Source organism: Bos indicus x Bos taurus, chromosome 5 (genome assembly GCF_003369695.1).
Source record: "Bos indicus x Bos taurus breed Angus x Brahman F1 hybrid chromosome 5, Bos_hybrid_MaternalHap_v2.0, whole genome shotgun sequence".
Lineage (NCBI taxonomy): Eukaryota > Metazoa > Chordata > Mammalia > Artiodactyla > Bovidae > Bos > Bos indicus x Bos taurus.
Window position 1 is genome coordinate 118,020,512 of NC_040080.1, and position 23,415 is coordinate 118,043,926.

General features: G+C 37.3%; 1 protein-coding gene across 2 annotated transcripts in view; it reads right to left on the bottom strand.

Annotated features, from left to right (window-relative positions):
• Nucleotides 1-23,415, bottom strand: part of TRHDE (thyrotropin releasing hormone degrading enzyme) — a 450,253-nt gene that overhangs the window by 184,715 nt on the left and 242,123 nt on the right. For both annotated transcript variants that reach the window (XM_027543346.1, XM_027543348.1), the window contains exon 5: nucleotides 21,651-21,764. In XM_027543346.1, coding sequence (XP_027399147.1) covers nucleotides 21,651-21,764 — 114 coding nt within the window. The remainder of the gene's footprint in view (nucleotides 1-21,650; nucleotides 21,765-23,415) is intronic.

Here is a 23,415-nt window from a genome sequence, read left to right on the forward strand (position 1 = left end):
GGGGGTAAAGAGGAAGTCCCAGTGAATAACTATACAGAATGATTTGATGGATTTTTAAAAGATTTTAGATTGACAGAATAAAGGTCGGGGGCATGTGACTGACAGAAGTGAAGGAGTGGATAAAGTGTGGTTTGGAGGGCAAGCTAAAAAGATCAGTTTTCGACATGCTGCCAGGAGTGTGCCAGTGAACCTTTAGAAAGCAATGTGGCACAGGCAATTCAAAGTAACAGCCCAGGTCTAAGACACAGGGCAAGTCCTAACAACTTTTTGCAATAAATAGCAATCTGTATTAAAAAATGTAAATAAAGTCTCAGAAAGAACCAACTCTTTTAAAAATTTTTTCTTACTAACATTTCATATACTGATATTTAGTAGTATATGTGAAATGAGTTATTAAGAATTCTTATCATCACAGATACACTTGAAAAAATTAATTCCTTGATATCCCCAAATCAAGGCTTCTGCCTGAACATGTCAAGATCTGAATATGCCTGATCTAGTTATAGTCATGGTGATGGTGGGAAGTGCTTATGAAGAAAGGCTGACTAATTTTAGTGAAGAGCAATACCAGACAGACATTTTGACTCATCATCAGAAAGGAAAGAAAAAAAAATCAAATAATCTGAATTGAAATCAAAGAAAGTCAGCTATATCAAAATAGACAAAGAGATGAGAGCCAATTCAAGATGTGGCGAGGTGCTTATAGGCAAAAAAGAGTGGGAAAAAATTCTCCAGGCAGACATGGGTTACATCAGAGCAGTCACAGGACTCAATTTTATTTTTTTAATTTAATCTTTATTAAAATGATTTTAATGCTTATTTTTTTAATGATTTGAAATGTTGTGTTAGTTTCTGCTACACAGCAAAGTGAATTAGTTAGGTATAATCTTTTTAGATTCTTTTCCTATATGTGTCATTACAGAGTACTGAGTTCCTTGCACTGCATGGTAGGTCCTTCCTAGTTACTTATTTTAAATGTATGTATGTGTCAGTCCTAGTCTCCCATTTTATCCCCCCTTACCTCCTGGTAGCCATAACTTTGTTTTGTCTCTATGACTCTGTTCTGTGAATAAGTTTATTTGTACCGTTTTTTAGATTTCACATATCTAGGAGGATAGATCTGAAATAAATGGCTCTTTCATTATTCCTGGGAGAAAAGATGAGAACACTGCTAGAAAGTTGATGACAGAGTCCTAGACTGAAAAAAAATATCTGCCGTTCACTTAACTGTCTGGCCACAAGCAAGTTACTCAGTCTTTTCAGACCTCAGGACACTCATTTGTAAACATGTATGGTGGTGGCTCAGACTGTAAAGCGTCTGCCTACAATGCAGGAGACCCGGGCTCGATCCCTGGGTCGGGAAGATCCCCTGGAGAAGGAAATGGAAACCCACTCCAGTATTCTTGCCTGGAAAATCCCATGGACGGAGGAGCTTGGTTGGCTACTGTCCATGTGGTCGCAAAGAGTCAGACACGACTGAGCAACTTCACTATCACTATGGTTGTGAAGATTGAATAAGATGATTTGTTCTACAAATATTTGTTGAGCACCTGCCATATCCCATGTGGTATACTCGGTTCTGAGCATAAAAAGAAAGACACGAATCCAACTTCAGAGATTCTATACTAGTAGAATGAGAGACAAAGATGAAACAAATATTAATAGCACCTACTATATATACAAATGGAAATAGGTTCAGAATATGATGTGACCTCACAGAGAAGGTGTCATTTGGTCTGCCTGGAAGAAGGAAGGAAAGCTTCTGAACTGATAATTTGAGTTGAATCTTTAAGGATGATTGGAGTTTTCCAGAATATAGTAGAAAAGGGCATTTTGGACAGAAAAAAAAAATCTGGTATATAGGGAAAGTTATGGAGATTTGAAACAGCCTGGCCTATTTGGGGGGCTCCAGAGCTCTACGTGGCAGAAGACAGGGAGCATAATGGGTAAACGAACAGTGATTAGTACAGAGAGACAGACAAGAACAAAATCAAGATCCTCAATGCCAAGTTAGGAAACTAGAATTAAGAAGCGACATCATCAGACTTATATTTAAAGAGATGACTATGAATACTGGAAGGTGGGCTGGAGGGAGGAGCAACTCAAAACAAAATAGGGCCATATTGCACAATCACCCACAAACAGCATGAGGCACAGGCTTTATCTCTGTGATCACAAAGTATCTACAATTTAGTTCCATTTTGCGATGACCAGTGGTGAACAAACATGGTATTTACTTTCAAATTCCAGAATGTATGAATCAAATATAGATTTAGACATAAATATAGACCTAAGCATAAATATTTAGATATGTATGTAGATACACATATAGATAAACAAATAGATACAAGTATTTCCTTTTTCAGTGTTTTCATTTGTTTATTTAAAGCAATGTTTTATTCCAGGTTTAATGTTGACAATAATCTCTTGAACATAGATAAAGGCACTTTTCGAATCCATAGTGTCAAATGAACAAGAATATCTGACAAAAATCATTTGAACAATACAATCTAATTCCATTCGTGTTTACTGAGGGCTTAGTATAAGGCAACCTTCACGTGTCAGTAGCTGGGGAAGCAAATGCATTTGGGGCACAATTCCTAGCTCCAAGAAACTCCCTTTATGATGGGGAAAATAGATATATGTACACACATTAGTGCTATTTGATGGGTAAAGTACTAGCAGCCAAGCAAAGTACTACGTGGATCACAATCAACTGTGGAAAATTCTGAAAGAGATTGGAACACCAGACCACCTGACCTGTCTCTTGAGAAACCTATATACAGGTTAGGAAGCAACACTTAGAAATGGACATGGAACAACAGACTGGTTCCAAATAGGAAAAGGAGTACGTCAAGGCTGTATATTGTCACCCTGCTTATTTAACTTCTATGCAGAGTACATCATGAGAAATGCTGGGCTGGAAGAAGCACAAGCTGGAATCAAGATTGCTAGGAGAAATATCAATAACCTCAGATATGCAGATGACACCACCCTTATGGCAGAAAGTGAAGAGGAACTAAAAAGCCTCTTGATACAGGTGAAAGAGGAGAGTGAAAAAGTTGGCTTAAAGCTTAACATTCAGAAAACGAAGATCATGGCATCTGGTCTCATCACTTCATGGGAAATAGATGGGGAAACAGTGGAAACAGTGGTTGACTCTATTTTTCTGGGCTCCAAAATCACTGCAGATGGTGATTGGAGCCATGAAATTAAAATACACTTACTCTTGGAAGGAAAGTTATGACCAACCTAGATAGCATATTCAAAAGCAGAGACATTACTTTGCCAACAAAGGTCCCTTTAGTCAAGGCTATGATTTTTCCAGTGGTCATGTATGGATGTGAGAGTTGGACTATAAAGAAAGCTGAGCACTGAAGAATTGATGCTTTTGAACTGTGGTGTTGGAGAAGACTCTTGAGAGTCCCTTGGACTGCAAGGAGATCCAACCAGTCCATTCTAAAGGAGATCAGTCCTGGGTGTTCATTGGAAGGGCTGATGTTGAAGCTGAAACTCCAACATTTTGGCCACCTGATGCAAAGAGCTGACTCATTTGAAAAGCCCTTGATGCTGGCAAAGATTGAGCGCAGGAGGAGAAGGGGACAACAGAGGATGAGATGGCTGGATGGCATCACCGCCTCGATGGACATGGGTTTGGGTGGACTCTGGGAGTTGGTGATGGACAGGGAGGCCTGGCATGCTGTGGTTCATGGGGTCACAAAGAGTCGGACATGATTGAGTGACTGAACTGAAGTGAAAGTTCTATGGGAGCAGAGAATAGAGTGAAAGTTTCGGTGAAAGTGCTTTCAGTGTCTATGACCATGCTGACTGCATTGCCGGTAATCCATCATAAACAGAAGAAAGAAGCTATGTCATTCATATTTTGTGTCTTTGGAAATCTGTACTACCATGTACCATAGTGGTTAAGAATCTGCCTGGCAATGAAGGAGCCACAGTAGACGCGGGTTTGACCCATAGGTCAGGAAGAGCCCCTGGAGTAGGAAATAGCAACCCACTCCAGTATTTTTGATGGGGAAGTTCCATGGACAGAGGAGCCTGTTAGGCTACCATACATGGGGTTACAGAGTTGGACACGACTGAGAAATAACTCCAGAAAGAATGAAGGGACGGAGCCAAAGCAAAAAGAATACCCAGCTGTGGATGTGTCTGGTGATAGAAGCAAGGTCCGATGCTGTAAAGAGCGATATTGCATAGGAACCTGGAATGTTAGGTCCACGAATCAAGGCAAATTGGAAGTGGTCAAACAAGAGATGGCAAGGGTGAACGTCGACATTCTAGGAATCAGCAAACTGAAATGGACTGGAATGGGTGAATTTAACTCAGATGACCATTATATCTACTACTGCAGGCAGGAATCCCTCAGAAGAAATGGAGTAGCCATCATGGTCAACAAAAGAGTCTGAAATGCAGTACTTGGATGCAATCTCAAAAACGACAGAATGATCTCTGTTCGTTTCCAAGGCAAACCATTCAATATCACAGTAATCCAAGTCTATGCCCCAACCAGTAACGCTGAAGAAGCTGAAGTTGAACGGTTCTATGAAGACCTACAAGACCTTTTAGAACTAACACCCAAAAAAGATGTCCTTTTCATTATAGGGGACTGGAATGCAAAAGTAGGAAGTCAAGAAACACCTGGAGTAACAGACAAATTTGGCCTTGGAGTATAGAATGAAGCAGGGCAAAGACTAATAGAGTTTTGCCAAGAAAATGCACTGGTCATAACACCCTCTTCGAACAACACAAGAGAAGACTCTATACATGGACATCACCAGATGGCCAACATCGAAATCAGACTGATTATATTCTTTGCAGCCAAAGATGGAGAAGCTCTATACAGTCAACAAAAACAAGACCAGGAGCTGACTGTGGCTCAGACCATGAACTCCTTATTGCCAATTTCAGACTTAAAGTGAAGAAAGTAGGGAAAACCACTAGACCATTCATGTATGACCTAAATCAAATGATTATTGTAAATGATTAGTGTAAATGATTATACAGTGGAAGTGAGAAATAGATTTAAGGGCCTAGATCGGACAGATAGAGTGCCTGATGAGCTATGGAATGAGGTTCATGACCTTGTACAGGAGACAGGGATCAAGACCATCCCCATGGAAAAGAAATGCAAAAAAGCAAAATGGCTGTCTGGGGCAGCCCTACAAATAGCTGTGAAAAGAAGAGAAGTGAAAAGCAAAGGAGAAAAGAAAAGATATAAACATCTGAATGCAGAGTTCCAAAGAATAACAAGAAGAGATAAGAAAGCCTTCTTCAGCGATCAATGCAAAGAAATAGAGGAAAACAACAGACTGGGAAAGACTAGAGATCTCTTCAAGAAAATCAGAGATACCAAAGGAACATTTCATGCACAGATGGGCTCGATAAAGGACAGAAATGGTATGGACCTAAAAGAAGCAGAAGATATTAAGAAGAGGTGGCAAGAATACACAGAAGAACTGTACAAAAAAGATCTTCACGACCCAGATAATCACGATGGTGTGATCACTGACCTAGAGCCAGACATCCTGGAATGTGAAGTCAAGTGGGCCTTAGAAAGCATCACCATGAACAAAGCTAGTGGAGGTGATAGAATTCCAGTTGAGCTATTCCAAATCCTGAAAGATGATGCTGTGAGAGTGCTTCACTCAATATGCCAGCAAATTTGGAAAACTCAGCAGTGGCCACAGGACTGGAAAAGGTCAGTTTTCATTCCAATCCCAAAGAAAGGCAATGCCAAAGAATGCTCAGACTACCACACAATTGCACTCATCTCACACGCTAGTAAAGTAATGCTCAAAATTCTCCAAGCCAGTGTTCAGCAATATGTGAACCGTGAACTTCCTGATGTTCAAGCTGGTTTTAGAAAAGGAAGAGGAACCAGAGATCAAATTGCCAACATCTGCTGGATCATCAAAAAAGCAAGAGAGTTCCAGAAAAACATCTATTTCTGCTTTATTGACTATGCCAAAGCCTTTGACTATGTGGATCACAATCAACTGTGGAAAATTCTGAAAGAGATTGGAATACCAGACCACCTGATCTGCCTCTTGAGAAACCTGTATGCAAGTCAGGAAGCAACAGTTAGAACTGGACATGGAACAATAGACTGGTTCCAAATAGGAAAAGGAGTACGTCAAGGCTGTATATTGTCACCTTGTTTATTTAACTTATATGCAGAGTACATCATGAGAAATGCTGGACTGGAAGAAACACAAGCTGGAATCAAGATTGCCGGGAGAAATATCAATAACCTCAGATATGCAGATGACACCACCCTTATGGCAGAAAGTGAAGAGGAACTCAAAAGCCTCTTGATGAAAGTGAAAGTGGAGAGTGAAAAAGTTGGCTTAAAGCTCAACATTCAGAAAACAAAGATCATGGCATCTGGTTCCACCACTTCATGGGAAATAGATGGGGAAACTGGGAATAGTGTCAGACTTTATTTTGGGGGGCTCCAAAATCACTTCAGATGGTGACTGCAGCCATGAAATTAAAAGACACTTACTCCTTGGAAGGAAAGTTATGACCAACCTAGACAGCATATTCAAAAGCAGAGACATTACTTTGTCAACCAAGATCCGTCTAGTCAAGGCTACGGTTTTTCCTGTGGTCATGTATGGATGTGAGAGTGGACTATGAAGAAGGCTGAGCACCAAAGAATTGATGCTTTGGAACTGTGGTGTTGGAGAAGACTCTTGAGAGTGCCTTGGACTGCAAGGAGATCCAACCAGTCCATTCTGAAGGAGATCAGCCCTGGGATTTCTTTGGAAGGACTGATGCTAAAGCTGAAACTCCAGTACTCTGGCCACCTCATGCGAAGAGTTGACTCATTGGAAAAGACTCTGATGCTGGGAGGGATTGGGAGCAGGAGGAGAAGGGGACGACAGAGGATGAGATGGCTCAGTGGCATCACTGACTCGATGGACTTGAGTCTGGGTGAACTCTGGGAGTTGGTGATGGACAGGGAGGCCTGGCGTGCTGCAATTCATGGGGTCACAAAGAGTCAGACACGACTGAGCGACTGATTTAATCTGAGCATTCGTGCATATATTCATATTTTATATCTTTGGAAACCTATACTACCATAAGATAAACACGTTCAAGACTTCATAGGTTGAACAAAACACCACATGAGCCATTACTAATGCGAACCTCCTGCTTACAGAAGACTAGAAAAAGGGACAGAGCCATACCTAGCAGTGCATATGTTGGCTCTTCACTCTTGTTCTTCACGACTTACTCAAATCAGGACAAAGTAAAGGATAGGAATGTAATCAAAAATTCAAGTAAGAAAAACAAGCATATTGGAGGAAGATATTCTTCAGGTTTTATTTATGTGATATTGTATCTCTGTGACTTTGCAATTAACATCTTTTATAGACACAGAACACAATCTCATATTTGTAAACATTAGAAATTATTTGGATTTCAAGTGTCTTAAATATTAAAAGAATTGTATTCTGTAATTTTATATTTCAACATACTTTTATAAAGTTCTAAAATGTCCAAAATTATTTTAAGATTTACTCAGTTAAAAGTTAGCTAGATATACTTGTGAAATATTATTCATTATTTAGCTGATTAAAATTAACCTTTTGTAGATATCTAAATTATACAATAAATGTAATAAAACTAAAGATGTAGTGAAAATAAGTGTTACTTCTATATAATATTCCTTAAAAATCAACATTTCAAAATCTCATGTTTAAATACACATGCCTAAGTTGTTGATAATCATTTTTATGTGCAGGTTGTTAAAGCAGTCCACTTTAAGTTTGACTTAAAGTCAAACTTATGTAAACACACATACATTAAATAGGCATTAAATAATAATTTTAAAAATAATTACCATTATAAGCATTAATGCTTATAATGAAACAAGCACTGCACTAAAAATTTTACTTCTGTATTCGTTCACATAACTTTTTACAGAAAGTGATACACAAACACAGTTATCTGAGCAGATCTCTGTAGTTGTTCAGTCGCTAATTCATGTCTGATTCCTTGCAACCCCATGGACTGGAGCACCCCAGGCTTCCCTGTCTTTCACTATCTCCTAGAGTATGCTCAAAATCATGTCCATTGAGTCAGTGATGCTATCCAAACATCTCATCCTCTGTCACCCCCTTCTCTTCCTGCCCTCAATCTTTCCCAGCATCAGGGTCTTTTCTAGTAAGTTGGCTCTTCACATCAGGTGGCCAAAGCATACAATATTATTCTGTAATTTCACATAAGCCTTACAGTAACCAAAACTGTCCTAATGTTCTTATTTCTTTTAACCATTAACCACATTTCATCCACTGCCAAGTGACAAACACTTTAAGATACCTTAGTCAATGCAGTCGGAGAAGGCAATGGCACCCCACTCCAGTACTCTTGCCTGGAAAATCCCATGGACAGAGGAGCCTGGTGGGCTGCAGTCCATGGGGTCGCTAAGAGTCGGACACGACTGAGCGACTTCACTTTCACTTTTCACTTTCTTTTTTCTTTTTTTTTTTTTTTTCAGCTGACCTCAAAGTATTGTTTTAGAGATCAAATCCTCTGAAAATTATAAGCTGTTAAAGGAATGTAAGATAGTATTATTACAATAAGACATTGTTTCCAGTTACTTCACCAATCTGGTATCCATTTTCTTGCTATACCTATAGTTTGTCACTGTGTCTCTTTTTTTTTTTTTTTTAATTATTTTTTTCTAAATTTTTAAAAGAAAATCCATCCTGAACCCTCCTCCCTCCTCCCTCCCCATTTTCACTTTCATCCATTGGAGAAGGCAATGGCAACCCACTCCAGTGTTCTTGCCTGGAGAATCCCAGGGATGGGGGAGCCTGGTGGGCTGCTGTCTATGGGGTCGCACAGAGTCGGACACAACTGAAGTGACTTAGGAGCAGCAGCAGCAGCAGCAGTCAATGCAGTAACTAAAAGAGCAATTATATCTGTACAAGACTATTTTGGATCACTTTCTAAGGCTCTCATAACCCCAAATAACCCCCTGCACATGTTTGTATGAACTGATATATTCCCAAACATGATTAACACAAAGAAAGTGCCTTAAACTGTGAGTCTCTTCAATGACTACACCCTTCAGTTGACTTATGTTTCGTTTGTAACATCCAGGCTGAACATGTCATGTCCCATATTATCCAAGATGTGACACAGTTAAGAGGAAATGCTAAGATGAAGCACAAAATGGGCTGCATTGTATTCAATCAAATTCTAAACCTTCTGCATACTTACTCAATAACCTTTAAGACAGAGCAATATTGACATGGCAGAAGTCACTATCAATTAGTCGTTTATATATTTATTAATTATGATAATCCTGGGTGTTACAGAATAACCTTGAATGTGCTTCAAATGTCAATCACTGTAATAACTATGAACAGTTTGTCTAATTACATCACTCATTCTCATTCTAGCAGCCCCCAAAAATCACTGTGAACAATCGCCATATGCCATAGGCTTTTACATAACCCTCTTAAAATGTTCATAGCATTTTATATTTTAGGATTTTTTTCCTTCTGTTTTCCTTCAAACACTTACCAAACGTAGTTTTACATGTTTTTTTTTCTCACTATCCTTTTTATTAATAATCCAATGAATGATTTTCTATATGATACAAACACTGTTATAATCTTTCATAATTTTTAATGTCTCTCATTTCATAAATTTTTGTTAACTTTTGACCAGATTTTTATTATTGATTACCTCATTGATGCTATACTTCGGATTAAATGTTGAGAAATAATGGTGAAATAAACTTCCTTAACTGAGGAAGTGTACTGTTCAGTGGGAGAGATTTAATTCTTGTCCTTTCTTAGTTCACATGAGTTCATACTTACACTTCTACATGTCACTTAAGGACCTTCTGCAGAAAGAGGTAATGGCTTCTTCATATTTTCAATAACCCTCTGCCTACCCTGGCAATAAGAATCTTTTCCTCTATCCCTACGCTTAGTTGTTTTGAGAAGCTGATAAGACATTTCAATAAAATCAAATTTGCCAATCCTTTTTGCTATTTCATGCATTTGTTTTGCACATCAATCACAAGAAGCTGCTAATATTTTCAGTTCAGTTCAGTTCAGTCGCTCAGTTGTGTCCGACTCTTCGCGACCCCATGAATTGCAGCACGCCAGGCCTCCCTGTCCATCACCAACTCCCAGAGTTCACTCAGACTCACGTCCATCGAGTCAGTGATGCCATCCAGCCATCTCATCCTCTGTTGTCCCCTTCTCCTCCTGCTCCCAATCCCTCCCAGCATCAGAGTCTTTTCCAATGAGTCAACTCTTCGCATGAGGTGGCCAAAGTACTGGAGTTTCAGCTTTAGCATCATTCCTTCCAAAGAAATCCCAGGGCTGATCTCCTTCAGAATGGACTGGTTGGATCTCCTTGCAGTCCAAGGCACTCTCAAGAGTCTTCTCCAACACCACAGCTCAAAAGCATCAATTTTTCGGCGCTCAGCCTTCTTCACAGTCCAACTCTCACATCCATACATGACCACAGGAAAAACCATAGCCTTGACTAGACGGACCTTTGTTGACAAAGTAATGTCTCTGCTTTTGAATCTACTATCTAGGTTGGTTATAACTTTCCTTCCAAGGAGTAAGCGTCTTTTAATTTCATGGCTGCAGTCACCATCTAAAGTAATTTTGGAGCCCCCAAAAATAAAGTCAGCCACTGTTTCCACTGTTTCCCCATCTATTTCCCATGAAGTGATGAGACTGGATGCCATGATCTTCGTTTTCTGAATGTTGAGCTTTAAGCCAACTTTTTCACTCTCCTCGTTCACTTTCATCAAGCAGCTTTTTAGTTCCTCTTCACTTTCTGCCATAAGGGTGGTGTCATCTGCATATCTGAGGTTATTGATATTTCTCCCGGCAATCTTGATTCCAGCTTGTGTTTCTTCCAGTCCAGCATTTCTCATGATGTACTCTGCATATAAGTTAAGTAAGCAGGGTGATAATATACAGGCTTGATGTACTCCTTTTCCTATTTGGAACCAGTCTGTTGTTCCATGTCCAGTTCTAACTGTTGCTTCCTGACCTGCATACAGATTTCTCAAGAGGCAGGTCAGGTGGTCTGGTATTGTCACATTAAAAATAAGCTAGGAAGACCCTGTAATACTTGATTAATAAAACGTAATCCAGAGTATTTTGAAACACACACTGAGATTCAATTTCTATTTACATCCTAATGGAAAGTTTCTGATATCAGTCAGGTCTAGAATCAGAAAACTTGGGAAATAAATAAATTTAGATGAAAATACCCCACCATACCATCACCATCACCACCACTACAAAGAGAAGAACAGAAATCTTTTTAAATTTTTTTTTTAAGTACTCATCTTCTGAGCAAAGCTGTGAAGCTTTGGGAAGAAACAGAACTTAACTGAGCAGAAAGATACTCAAAATCTAAATAAAAATAGCTATTGTAACTAGGTAAATCCGAGTAAATGTTAGAGAATATTTGATCCATGTAACATAAAAATGATAATAGGTAGCTAGATGTTCTTACTGCTCCATCATTTGGCTAATCCTCTGAGACTTACTGCACTAAATCTTATTTTCCAAACAAATCCATGAATATGAACAGTCTGATTGAGTCTATGGATCTGTGTCTTTGAGCTATCCCATAAACAAAACAACTCTGACAGAAGCTTGGCTGTCAGTCAGTTCAGTCGGTCAGTCGTGTCTGACTCCCTGTGATCCCATGGACTGCAGCACGCCAGGCCTCCCTGTCCATCACCAGCTCCTGGAGCTTACTCAAATGCATGGCCATTGAGTCAGTGATGCCATCCAACCATCTCATCCTCTGTCATCCCCTACTCCTGCTGCCTTCAGTCTTTCCCAGAATCATGGTCTTTTCCAATGAGTCAGTTCTTCATATCAGGTGGCCAAAGTATTGGCATTTCAGCTTCAGCATCAGTCCTTCCAATAAATATTCAGGACTGATTTCCTTTAGGATTGACTGGTTGGATCTCCTTGAAACCCAAGGACTCTCAAGAGTCTTCTCCAACACCACAGTTTCAAAAGTATCAATTCTTTGGAGCTTAGCTTTCTTCACAGTCCAACTGTCACATCCATACATGACCACTGGAAAAACCATAGCTTTGACTAGACGGACCTTTGTTGGCAAAGTAATATCTCTGCTTTTTAATATGCTTTCTAGGTTGGTCATACTTTTCTTCCATGGTTGTCAACTAAGAGGTAAAAATATAAAATCCTAAATCTAATCACACCTTCTAACTGAAACCACCACACAAAAAATAAAATACAGTGTATAAGAAGCTGAAATATACTAGGTCTCTGCTAATAGCAAAATGAAGGTCTCATTTTAGGTACTTGATAATTCTCTGAATTAATTCATTAAACAGAATGAATGAAATGTATAACAATGCAATGGGCAAACCTGTGGCAGCAATCCATCAAACTAGTGTTTGTAAAATTAACATTCATAGCACCCAGGAAAGGCATCAGTGAACTATAAATGAAATCTGGAGAAGACAATATAAAATGGTTAATGGAATAAATTGGACACAGGTGGATTTAAAGTAGGTTCTTCGAGGAAAGTAAGCATCCCCACATATCTTAATTCTTAAAGATCAATATGACAAAGATGACATTCCAATAATCATAACGAATTTTATTTCATTAGTCCCAGGGAAAGGTAAAAAGCTAAATATATAAATAGCTTCAAAAGAAGCTTACTTTATGAATGGTAGACCCACAGAGGTTATTTAACTCAGTGTCAAAACACGTTCTACCCCAAAACATCTTTTTGAATTCATAGTTGAAGAGAGCTGCCTGCGTGGTGGCCTGCATAGACGTCTAACCATTACCACACTCTCAGACTCTTAAGAAAAATGACAGCCAAGATGTGTACTTTCAAGACACATAGCAGTAGGTCTTACTCTGTTTCACAGGGAATTAACATATTTAAAGTGCTTAAGGTATACAGTAAATATTATATGTCTTTATTTTTACAAGTGTTACTGGAGTAATTGAAGCAAAATCTCACCAGCCTCAAATTATTGCTTTTTGCTTTCTCTGGACAGGAAGGTCTCTTACATTTTGGCTCTTCGAAAATATCACTTGAACTCACTACTTTCATTTATCACATTCTTGTCTAGTAACATTTGAACAGTGTTAAAGTAACCTTGATGAAAAGAAGGAAAAAAAAAAAAAAAGTCCCATAAAGTGTTATGGACACAGTCCATAACAGTCATTCCTGGTTTAGAAATAAGTTGTGTTCTAATGTCTTTTAATGCATATAGTGGCCTGGTTAAGGATGATTAATAATTGGAAAATTAATGAATTAGTCTTTGGTTGTCCTCTTGTTTCCCAGTTTTCCTTTTTGGTTATGTTCATGTTACAGATTTTGCAAAGCAAATTCTTTGTAATATATCTGGGAAAATACTGACTAATATGAAGCGTTGAACAATTCATGTATCATAAGAAGATAAACTTTTTTTTTAAACCAAGTATAGTAAAAGGACAGATTAAACTGGTATAATCTGCTATTGCAAGTCATAAATACTTATGAACAATGATGTCTAACAGAACATTTCATTGTCTTGGTATAAATTTTTGACATCATCAATTTTCTGTTTATCAAGTGATGTCTGACCATTTTTAGCAAGTTGGAAACTTTTACTCACAAACTGCTCTCACCTGGTGAATGGGTTAACTTTTCCAGCATTGTCCCTAGATATGAAAAAGGACAGCCTTGCATTATTGTTAGGCTCCAGGTTCAGCAAAAGTTTTCTTCTTAGGAAGTGTCTAATCCTGTCAATGTATTCATTGCTTTTGCAATTCCTAAGGAAAGGTAGCAGAGAAGGCAATGACACCCCACTCCAGTATTCTTGTCTGGAAAATTCCATGGATGGAGGAGCCTGGTAGGCTGCAGTCCATGGGGTCGCTAAGAGTCGGACACGACTGAGCGACTTCACTTTCACTTTTCACTTTCATGCATTGGAGAAGGAAATGGCAACCCACTCCAGTGTTCTTGCCTGGAGAATCCCAGGGAGGGGGGAGCCCGGTGGGCTGCCATCCCTGGGGTCGCACAGAGTCGGACACGACTAAAGTGACTTAGCAGCAGCAGTAGCAGTAAGGAAAGGTAGAAAGAACTGGACACAATGCAAACCTGCCCATGGTCTCTGGAAGAAATATTTTATTCCAAAGGGAATGCTCATTTATCTTTTATCTCTAAGTTTAAAATATACAAAACCTGAAACACTTGGTGTCTTTCTGAACATAAATGGCTTTTTAAAAAATCATCCTTTAAGAACATACATGAAATTTCAATTTACAGCTTTGTTTTAAATTTTAAAAATTCATATAGTTAAAAAAGTGAGGTAATGTGACTAAGAAGAGCTTCTCAGATACATAACTGTATAGAAGTATATATGAATACTGATGAGTTATGCTTACTTTTTCTTCCCTTTCTAAAAGTATTTAATAAAAGTTGGCCTTTCATTTGAAGCAGTAAATAAAGCAGATTTACATTTTCTGAAACAACACACCTTGATAATAAGCTTTTCAAAAGCTTCCATTTCTCAAACTGTGAAGCCAACATCTTGATTGTTATATAAAATCTATAAGTATAAACAAATGTATGAATGTATTATCAACACTTCAGTTGTCATCTCAAAAATGTATTTTTGCCATAAAGTTTCTAAGTCAGTTAACATACAATCAACAGTTAACTAATGACGCCTTATTCACTCTTCATTCTAATTGATATTCTTAACAGGGCTACCAGCACATCAGTAAGGTCACTGGTAAAAAGCACAGAATTAGTCCTAATGAGAAAATGTTAACCCAATTAGTTATAGATTAGCTTTAGTGAGAATTATTTTAACGTTAGTACAACAGATGCATTTCTTGTTCTCACTGTTCTTTGCTAGAAATCTTTAATATCTCTTTGTGCATGCATGCTCAGTTCTGTCCAACTCTTTGCAACCTCGTGGACTGTAGCCCACCAGGCTCCACCAGGGTGGGGTGCCATTTCCTCCTCCAGGGTATGTTTCCAATTCAGGGACTGAACCCACATCTCCTGTGTCTCCTGCATTGGCAGGCAAATTCTTTACCACTGAGCCACTTGGGAAGGCCTAATATCTCTTCAGTCATCATTAATCAGAAGCCAAGTCTCTGACCTGCTTCTTAACACTGATATCCTAGATAATCCTAATTTGTACATTGTGAGTGTAAATCTCATTCTCAATGCATTTGGCCTGTGCATCTCAGAATCCTCTTTCATTTACTCAGAATTCAGACGAATTCCATGAGAAACTTTTCTCTAAGACTGTTCTCTTTGCTAGCTCTTATTTCCTCTGTGGACTTTTTCTATGTGTCTATTAGGTAAAAGAGTCAGACACGACTTAGTGACTAAACAACAAGCAAAAATTGTCCACCGAAGCTCCAAACTTCTCTGACCACTAATGCTAAGGAGAAAGCAACCCCATTTTCCCATAATAGAAGGCTACAGCTCCCCAGATTCCCTCAAATAAGAAAAAAAAAATTTTTTTTCTCTTCTTTAAAATACAGAAAATGTTTTCAACATGAAGAAAAATTACTTACAGAGGGATTTGGAGGGAAGAGTAAAGGGAAAGCACAAAGAAGAAGTCCATTTTGAAGACTGTGACCCCCAACAGACCCAAGGGCACCCCTTCTGCTTTTCTTCTAGTCTTTCAATGTAAATGTCACTTTCTAAGCTACTGAGATGGATCAAAAATATCACAGACCCAAAGGTCTGTGACTAACCAATAGAAGTCTTTAAACTTTTCCACATTCAATATGTCAGTCAGTTGAGAATAAAATATCATCGACCAGTTGAAAACAATTGCATCATCTTCTAATTTACTGACATCAGGAGTAGAATATTATATGTGGATTTTGGGGATCACACAGAGTCAGACACGACTGAAGTGACTTAGCAGATAAAATACAACTGCATGGAAAATCTATATACATACACACATTTATTTGGTATTCAGTATTTATAAGGTAAGATTCTAAAACAAACATTTAATTCCCAGATGGTCCATCTCTGACAGCATAGCTCTACTGGGCAAATATATTTTAATATTGATGAATCATAAGCAATAGTACCAACATACCAACTACTGTTGAAATGTATATTAACTAACTCTGAAAGGCGTTTTTCTTTATAGACATTAAATCAAAGATGGACTTAAGACATGAAGAGCTGAACAAGTAACATATTAACAAAAACAATTTTTCTCTAATTTTCTATTTCCCCCTCTCTGAATAGCACAGTTTTATCATTGTTTGGACTAATTAATCAATATATCTTCACATTTAAACTGGAAACAAATGAACTCAATAAACTGTATCTATTTCAGTTCATTTTCTCAACTTCTTTTTGAATAAAAATAAAATAATTTAAGAAGTAAAGATAATTTTATTTCAATGCCTATTAAATTTAGCAGGCAATTTTTGTTGTACCACATACTGAGTCTAATGGCAGAATTCATTTTTACCATTTTGATCCTGCCCATGATGAAAACAATTGAGAACATTTATCAAGGTTTTGGGCAATACACTTTGAGATATTAAGTATTTAGCATAATTAAGTTTAGCTGCACAATTCTCTATTAATACTTATCTTTCTGCCCAGGTATGTGCCCTCATAAAAATTTAAGAATTCCCAGTCCTTGGACCTTATCAATTACTTTATAAAGTTACTGCTGTGTGAAGCTCCTGAGCATCCCAAATTATTTAATAAGAGAATATACACATGTTTAATAATTCTCATTATGGCAAGCACATTCTTACAAGGCTACATTCAGGAAACTACAGGATACATCTATCATATAGATACAAATTATAGTGAAAACCTGTGCAATACGCAGGGTTGATTACAGTGAAAAGCTGTGTAATACACACAGGGAATATGATTTTGCCTACATCAGCACCAGGTCTGCAAAATAAGGATTTCTTCATGGTATCATTTTACTATTTATCCTTTTCCTGTATTAAAACTCTTTTATCATAGACCTTTTTCAAATTAAAATGATAAAGAATTGTTGAACAGTAACTATGCTGCATGGATCCTTTATTTTCTCCCTTTGGAGGAATCACAGTAAGATTTAATATGACTGCCATCAATAGCTTAATGCAACTTAATTCATCCAATAATATTGTCCTTAACAACAAACTTTGATAGAATAGTCTTCAAGTTGTCAACTTACCCTATGAAATCTAACCCCAAAAGATAATCTAAGTGATCTTGACACTTCTGTTTGATGAATGAAACATGATATTAAGCTTGCTGCTGCTGCTGCTAAGTCGCTTCAGTCATGTCCAACTCTGTGCGACCCCATAGACGGCAGCCCACCAGGCTCCCCCGTCCCTGGGATTCTCCAGGCAAGAACGCTGGAGTGGGTTGCCATTTCTTTCTCCAATGCATGAAAGTGAAAAGTGAAAGTGAAGTCGCTCAGTCATGTCCAACTCTTAGTGTCCTCCATCCATGGGATTTTCCAGGCAAGAGTACTGGAGTGGGGTGCCATTGCCTTCTCCGGATATTAAGCTTATGTACTTATAAATAGTCCACATTGCCAATATAGATAAGCATTGATTTGGAGAGACTGAGTCTAGATACAAAGTTTACAGAATTTTGTTTGTAATCTTTACATGTTGTTATTCAGTTATTAAGTCATGTTTGACTCTTTGTGACCCCAAGGACTTCAGCACCCCAGGCTTCCCTGTCCTTCACTATCTCCCTGAGCTTGCTCAAACTCATGTCCACTGAGTTGGTGATGCCACCCAACTACCTCATTCTCTGTCACCCCCTTCTTCTGCATTCAATCTTTCCCAGGATCAGGGTTTTTTCCAATGAGTTGGCTCTTCAGGTAGCCAAAGTACTGGAGCTTCAGCATCAGTTCTTCCAAAGAATATTCAGGGTGATTTCCTTTAGGATTGATTGGTTTGATCTCCTGCTGTCCAAGGGACTCTCAAGAATCTTTTCTAGCACCACAGTTCAAGAGCATCGGTTCTTCCGTCCTCAGCCTTCCTTATGATCCAACTCAATCTATAGGTAATTGCTATACAATCTAGGGCATCAAAATAGCTTACTAAGGTCAGAAGTGTTAGGGTATTTAAACATAAAATCAATGCCCCTTTCTAATGGAACATTTATTATTTTCCAGGTCCATGATACCTACTCATATTTGTTCACGGATTTCAAAGAACTTGCAAGTTATTTTATCCTCACAAAAATCATGTGTGCTTACTAAGTCAGTATAATCATCCCATTTCTCAAATGATAAAGATGAGTCAGGAAGTGAAATGCCTTTTTGGAATCTGAATTACTTCTTGTCAATCTATTTCCTGACCTTATATCATACTACCTGTAAAGACCCATATCTATGAAATGGTATACTTGTTTAGTTTGTTGGGGAAAAAGATTTGATGGTAGTGTTTATTTCATATAGTGTTCTTAATGTAAAAAACTGATTATTTCTTTAGCAGAAACTATCTATAAACACATACAAATGCATATACACAGCCTAAGAGCCCACATAAGTATACTATCCTAAACCAGAACAAAAGCTTCCTTAACAATATTGTGTAATCCTGGGCTTCTTTATTGCTATTCCATAAAATATAGACTATCATAGTAATTTCCCTAGCAAGTTGAAGTTGTATTTCAGTGTTTGAGCATTGTTGTCTAAAAATAATAAAACCACGGTTTTTGAGATTAGAGGCAAAAGAGGTCAGCTTGCTTACTTTACTTCTGAGACACGCCTGACTTCTGACTTTTCTAATTTCGGCTAAGTTCTAGTGCAGCCTGAGCCTTGCTCTCATAGGTAAGCTCTTGTGCATATCACAACAGTATGAGTTACTGCTGACACAGCCATCACTCTCGTTCTTCCTAGTATTTCTTTCACTCTTTTGCTGATGCCATTATGAAAAATGGTGCTGACACAGCCTTAAAGTCACTTAATATCCTTTCTTATTTATGTGGCTGACTTGTCTTAAATTTTTGTTTGCAAAGAAGATATTAATGATGGTGGAGGAGCATTTGTTTAGAGTCTCTTCCTACAGGTTTTATAAATTTAATATACTGAAGTACTCTACAAACTAAATTTTAAAAACTATTAAAAAACCAAAAGCAGCCAATAAGAGAAAATATTTGTGATCTTTAGAACCTGAACATAAAGAGACATAATAAGAAAGCTTGCTTTCACTATTGCCTAGTTAATTGTGATGGGGTTTATGCTTTCATTTCTTAGTGTAATCCATCATTAATCCCCATTTTTGATTATAAAATATGGATTTATATCTTACCACACCAAAGCATTTTTTATAAATGCTTTCAATACATGGTCTTTATTGTATTTAGGACAAAGTATCAGAAGTGTTACTTATACTCTGTATTCATTTTCAATATTCTTACAAAAATGCTCTCCATTTATAATTTGATTGATAAAATAATGAAGGAATATAAAAAAATTATTTGAAAACAAAATTCAGTATGGGAACACTGAAACTTGGGGTAGACTGCAACACTAAAACCATCAAAAGCTGTCAGTTTTCACCATGAGTATAATTCTGTGCATAGCTTTTCAATCTAAGATTTATTTTTATAATGCTGAATAGATTTTGTCATAGATGGCTCAATGAGCTCAAAAAAAAAAAAATCTTACCTATATGAGTAACATGTCATTTATAATACTAACATTTTAAACATTAAAACATAACAGAATTACCAATCAGTAGTAACTCACACATAATGAAAATTAAATAAAAATTTTAAACAAATTTGGTTGAAAGTCAACTAGCAACCAAAATATATTTTTACAAATGTTTCAATATCCTTAATATTTCAGTTTTAAAACTGCATATTTGTTTAAAAATTAATTTTAATAATAAATATTGCATGCTATTGATTTTTCTTCAAAGTTCTTTAAAAGCATTTTTAAAATTAATTCCAATGCTATAATAAAATAGTTCAAATAAAAATTTTAGATTGTATTATTTATAGATATACACTTAGATATATAAGGCCAAGTAAAATTAACTCACACATTTGTGCAAATGAACCATGTTGCTTTTATAAAATATAAAAGTAGATAGTTCAAACATATCAGTATGATATTACAATTGCAACATTTCTTGAGATATGTAAGGTCACCTTTTATACTCAGTAGGAGTATGGTAGAAAAGTTATATCATGACTTAACGGACAACGGTGCATTTCACCATATCATACTTGTAATCATGACAGATAATTAGATAATCACATATATTAGTAGTTTAAACATCAAAAATCGAGTGGTATAAAATAAATTTATATTATTACTCAAGCTATAACACAGGTGAAATTTGAGCCTCTGGAAGTTGACAAATGTTAGTATTTTGCAACTTTTACACAGTGCCACTTAAATTTAAAATTCAAGTTCCAGACTTCCCTGGTGGCTCAGGGTCAAAGAACCTGACTGCCACTGCAGGAGACACAGGTTCGGTCCCTGATCCGGGAGGATCCCACGTGCCTTGGAGCAACCAAGCGCATGCGCCACAGCCACTGAAGCCCATGCGCCTTATCGCCCGTGCTCCACACCAAGAGACGCCCTCACACCACAGCTAAAGAGTAGTCCCCACCTGCTGCAACGGGGGAAAGCCCTGAGCAGCAACTGAGACCCAGTACAGCCAAAAATAATAATAAAGTAAATTTTAAAAATAAGTAAAATCCCAAAACAACCTATATCCTGGGTTCTATTTAATAACATAGTCACTTACTCATTAATGGAAGCTTGTATAAAATGAAGTGAAGTGAAGCCGCTCAGTCGTGTCCGACTCTTTGCGACCCCATGGACTGTAGCTTACAAGCTCCTCTGTCCATGGCACTCTCCAGGCAAGAGTACTGGAGTGGGTTGCCATTTCCTTCTCCAAGGGATCTTCCCGACCCAGGGATCGAAACCAAGTCTCCCGCATTGCAGGCAGACGCTTTACCATCTGAGCCAGCAGGGAAGCCCATAAAATGAAAAACATATTAAACAACATACAGAAATCATATCCCCCTCCACTTTTTCTTCTAGGATGTTCAAGAACATCATTGCTTCTGGTGCAATGAACCCTACTTCAGATTCATACATACAAGTTTGGATATAATGCACACAGCTCTTTATAAAATTATCAATCTCTTATTAAATCATTTAATCCTAAAGTAAAAAAAATAATGTATCAAAGATTTTAGCTATGTTTTGAGTTCATCACACTGAATATTAAGTTCTCATTTTCCTTCCTATATATTGAGATATCCTATACACATTTAAAGTATAACTTATCAATTGCTATTACCTTATCAATTTATGGGATAGTTTATCCTTGTTATCAAATATTGCAATCTAAAATATTTTTATTTAGAAAACTTGTAGTATTTTGAAATCAATGTATAACCAATCAGACTGTATTTAGTTCTAATAACTAAAAGAGAATTCTTCTGGAATACTACCGTTTATATTTTGGGTTACATTTCTTTTGTTAGGTAGCTAATTTTTTTCATGCATCAGTTGGCATTTTCAAACACATCTCACGATAAGATAAGCCCAATATGACATGGGATCAAGCTTTCACTGAGAGTTCCAAAAAATTAAAGAGAAATGCACTTACCATGTTCCAGCCGGGATAGAGGTAGTCTGTACCAACAAACTCAAAGTAGTGAGCAAACCCTTCCTTCAGCCACACGTCTTCCCACCACACGGGAGTCACGAGGTCACCAAACCACTGCCATCACAGATGAATGGGCATCAGATAAAATCACATCTAGCCAGAGTTATCTCATCTAGAATTAAATGTATTAAACTATGATGATCACAACTGGAATTCATTTTCTAATTGATTTTGTGATCTTAAAATAGGTTATAGCAAGACTATTAATTTGACCACTTGGGTGATGCTAATTTTTTAATAAGTGCATTCAGGGTAGAACAAAAATAAAATTATCAAGGAACAGAAAAAGAATATTTAACCTGGGAGAGAAAGGACTCAGGAGAAAAAAAAAAAAATTGCTGACAGTTGTCTTCAAATATTTGAAGACCTAATATGTAGAAGAAGCTTGGGTTCTGTGTCCCTGCAGGAGACAAATCAGGACTAATGGATGGAAATTGGGGTTTGTCAATTGGTAGAGGCTGCTAAAAATGCAGGAGACCCTCTAACAGACTAAAATGGATGAAGATGGAAAATACTGCCTCAGGAAGCAGTGAGCTCAGCACAGGAAGTACTGGAGCAGCGCCTTCTAGTGTCAGAGGCAATCACAGACAACGTCAGCCTACTGAAAGAGCTGAAGGCTTTCAGGATGCTCCACACCTGACTCTCCATGATTCTATGATAATGAGTGTTGGACCAAAAAAAACAAACAAAAAAACACCTTTAAGATAGCTTCAGGAAAAATAATGTTGTCATTTTTAATTGGTGTTTTGATTAGATGATGATGCATTACTCTGAAATCCTTGCTGAGTTCAGAAAAAGCTTAATGGAATTCTTTTTTCATTAAAAAAACAAAACAAACAAAAAACATTATATACCAGGAACTATGCCACTTGGACAATGTCCCTTCTGAGACAGCGAACACTTTATTGTGGAAGAAGGGACAATGAGGTGAGATAGAAAATAAAAAACAAAGAAACAATAGAATTTCAGGTCTTATTAAAACATGATATGTATGGGGGAGGGGTCACTTTAGATTGTAAAAGCAAAAAGGTTCTCTCTAAGCAGATGACATTTGAGCTCATACTTTAATGATAAGAAGGAGCCATGAGAAAGCCTTAGGCAGGAGGATTTTAGGCATTTATAAGTAACTCTTAGTGTGAAGATTCTAAGTGGGAGTGAGCTATTTAAGAAACAGAAGAAAAAGGCAGTCAGGCAAGTATCAGATGATAGCTCTACAGCTTTAAAAGCTAAATAGCTTGGTGGCAGAGCGTTTCAATATTAATAATAAAGTATCTCTTACTCAAAAGGATCTCTAATCGAAATACAAATACAAGATAATTCTGAACATGCTGATGACCACAAGTTAAATGATGTTTTAAGTATTTTTTATTCTTGATCAGCAACAAGAGCTTCTTCTCTCTTAAACTGAAAGTCTATCTTAAAAACTGCAACAAGAAGTAGGTGAGGAGAGATGGTAATGCAGAAGATACTTTGGCATTGACAGTAGAAATTATTATGTGTTTCTCCCAGCTTCTGATTCATTTCCTATAATAAGTAGCTGAACATCACTAAGCTAGAACAAGAAAGTAACTGAGAGTCTGGAACAAAAGAAATCCAGTTCTAGGAACAATGATTATCAGTATGCTCTTATTTCAAAAGAACTCTTCATGTAACTTGTGTCTAGGAATGTTCAAAAAGGAATCAGTTTTTGCGTCAAAGAATTGTA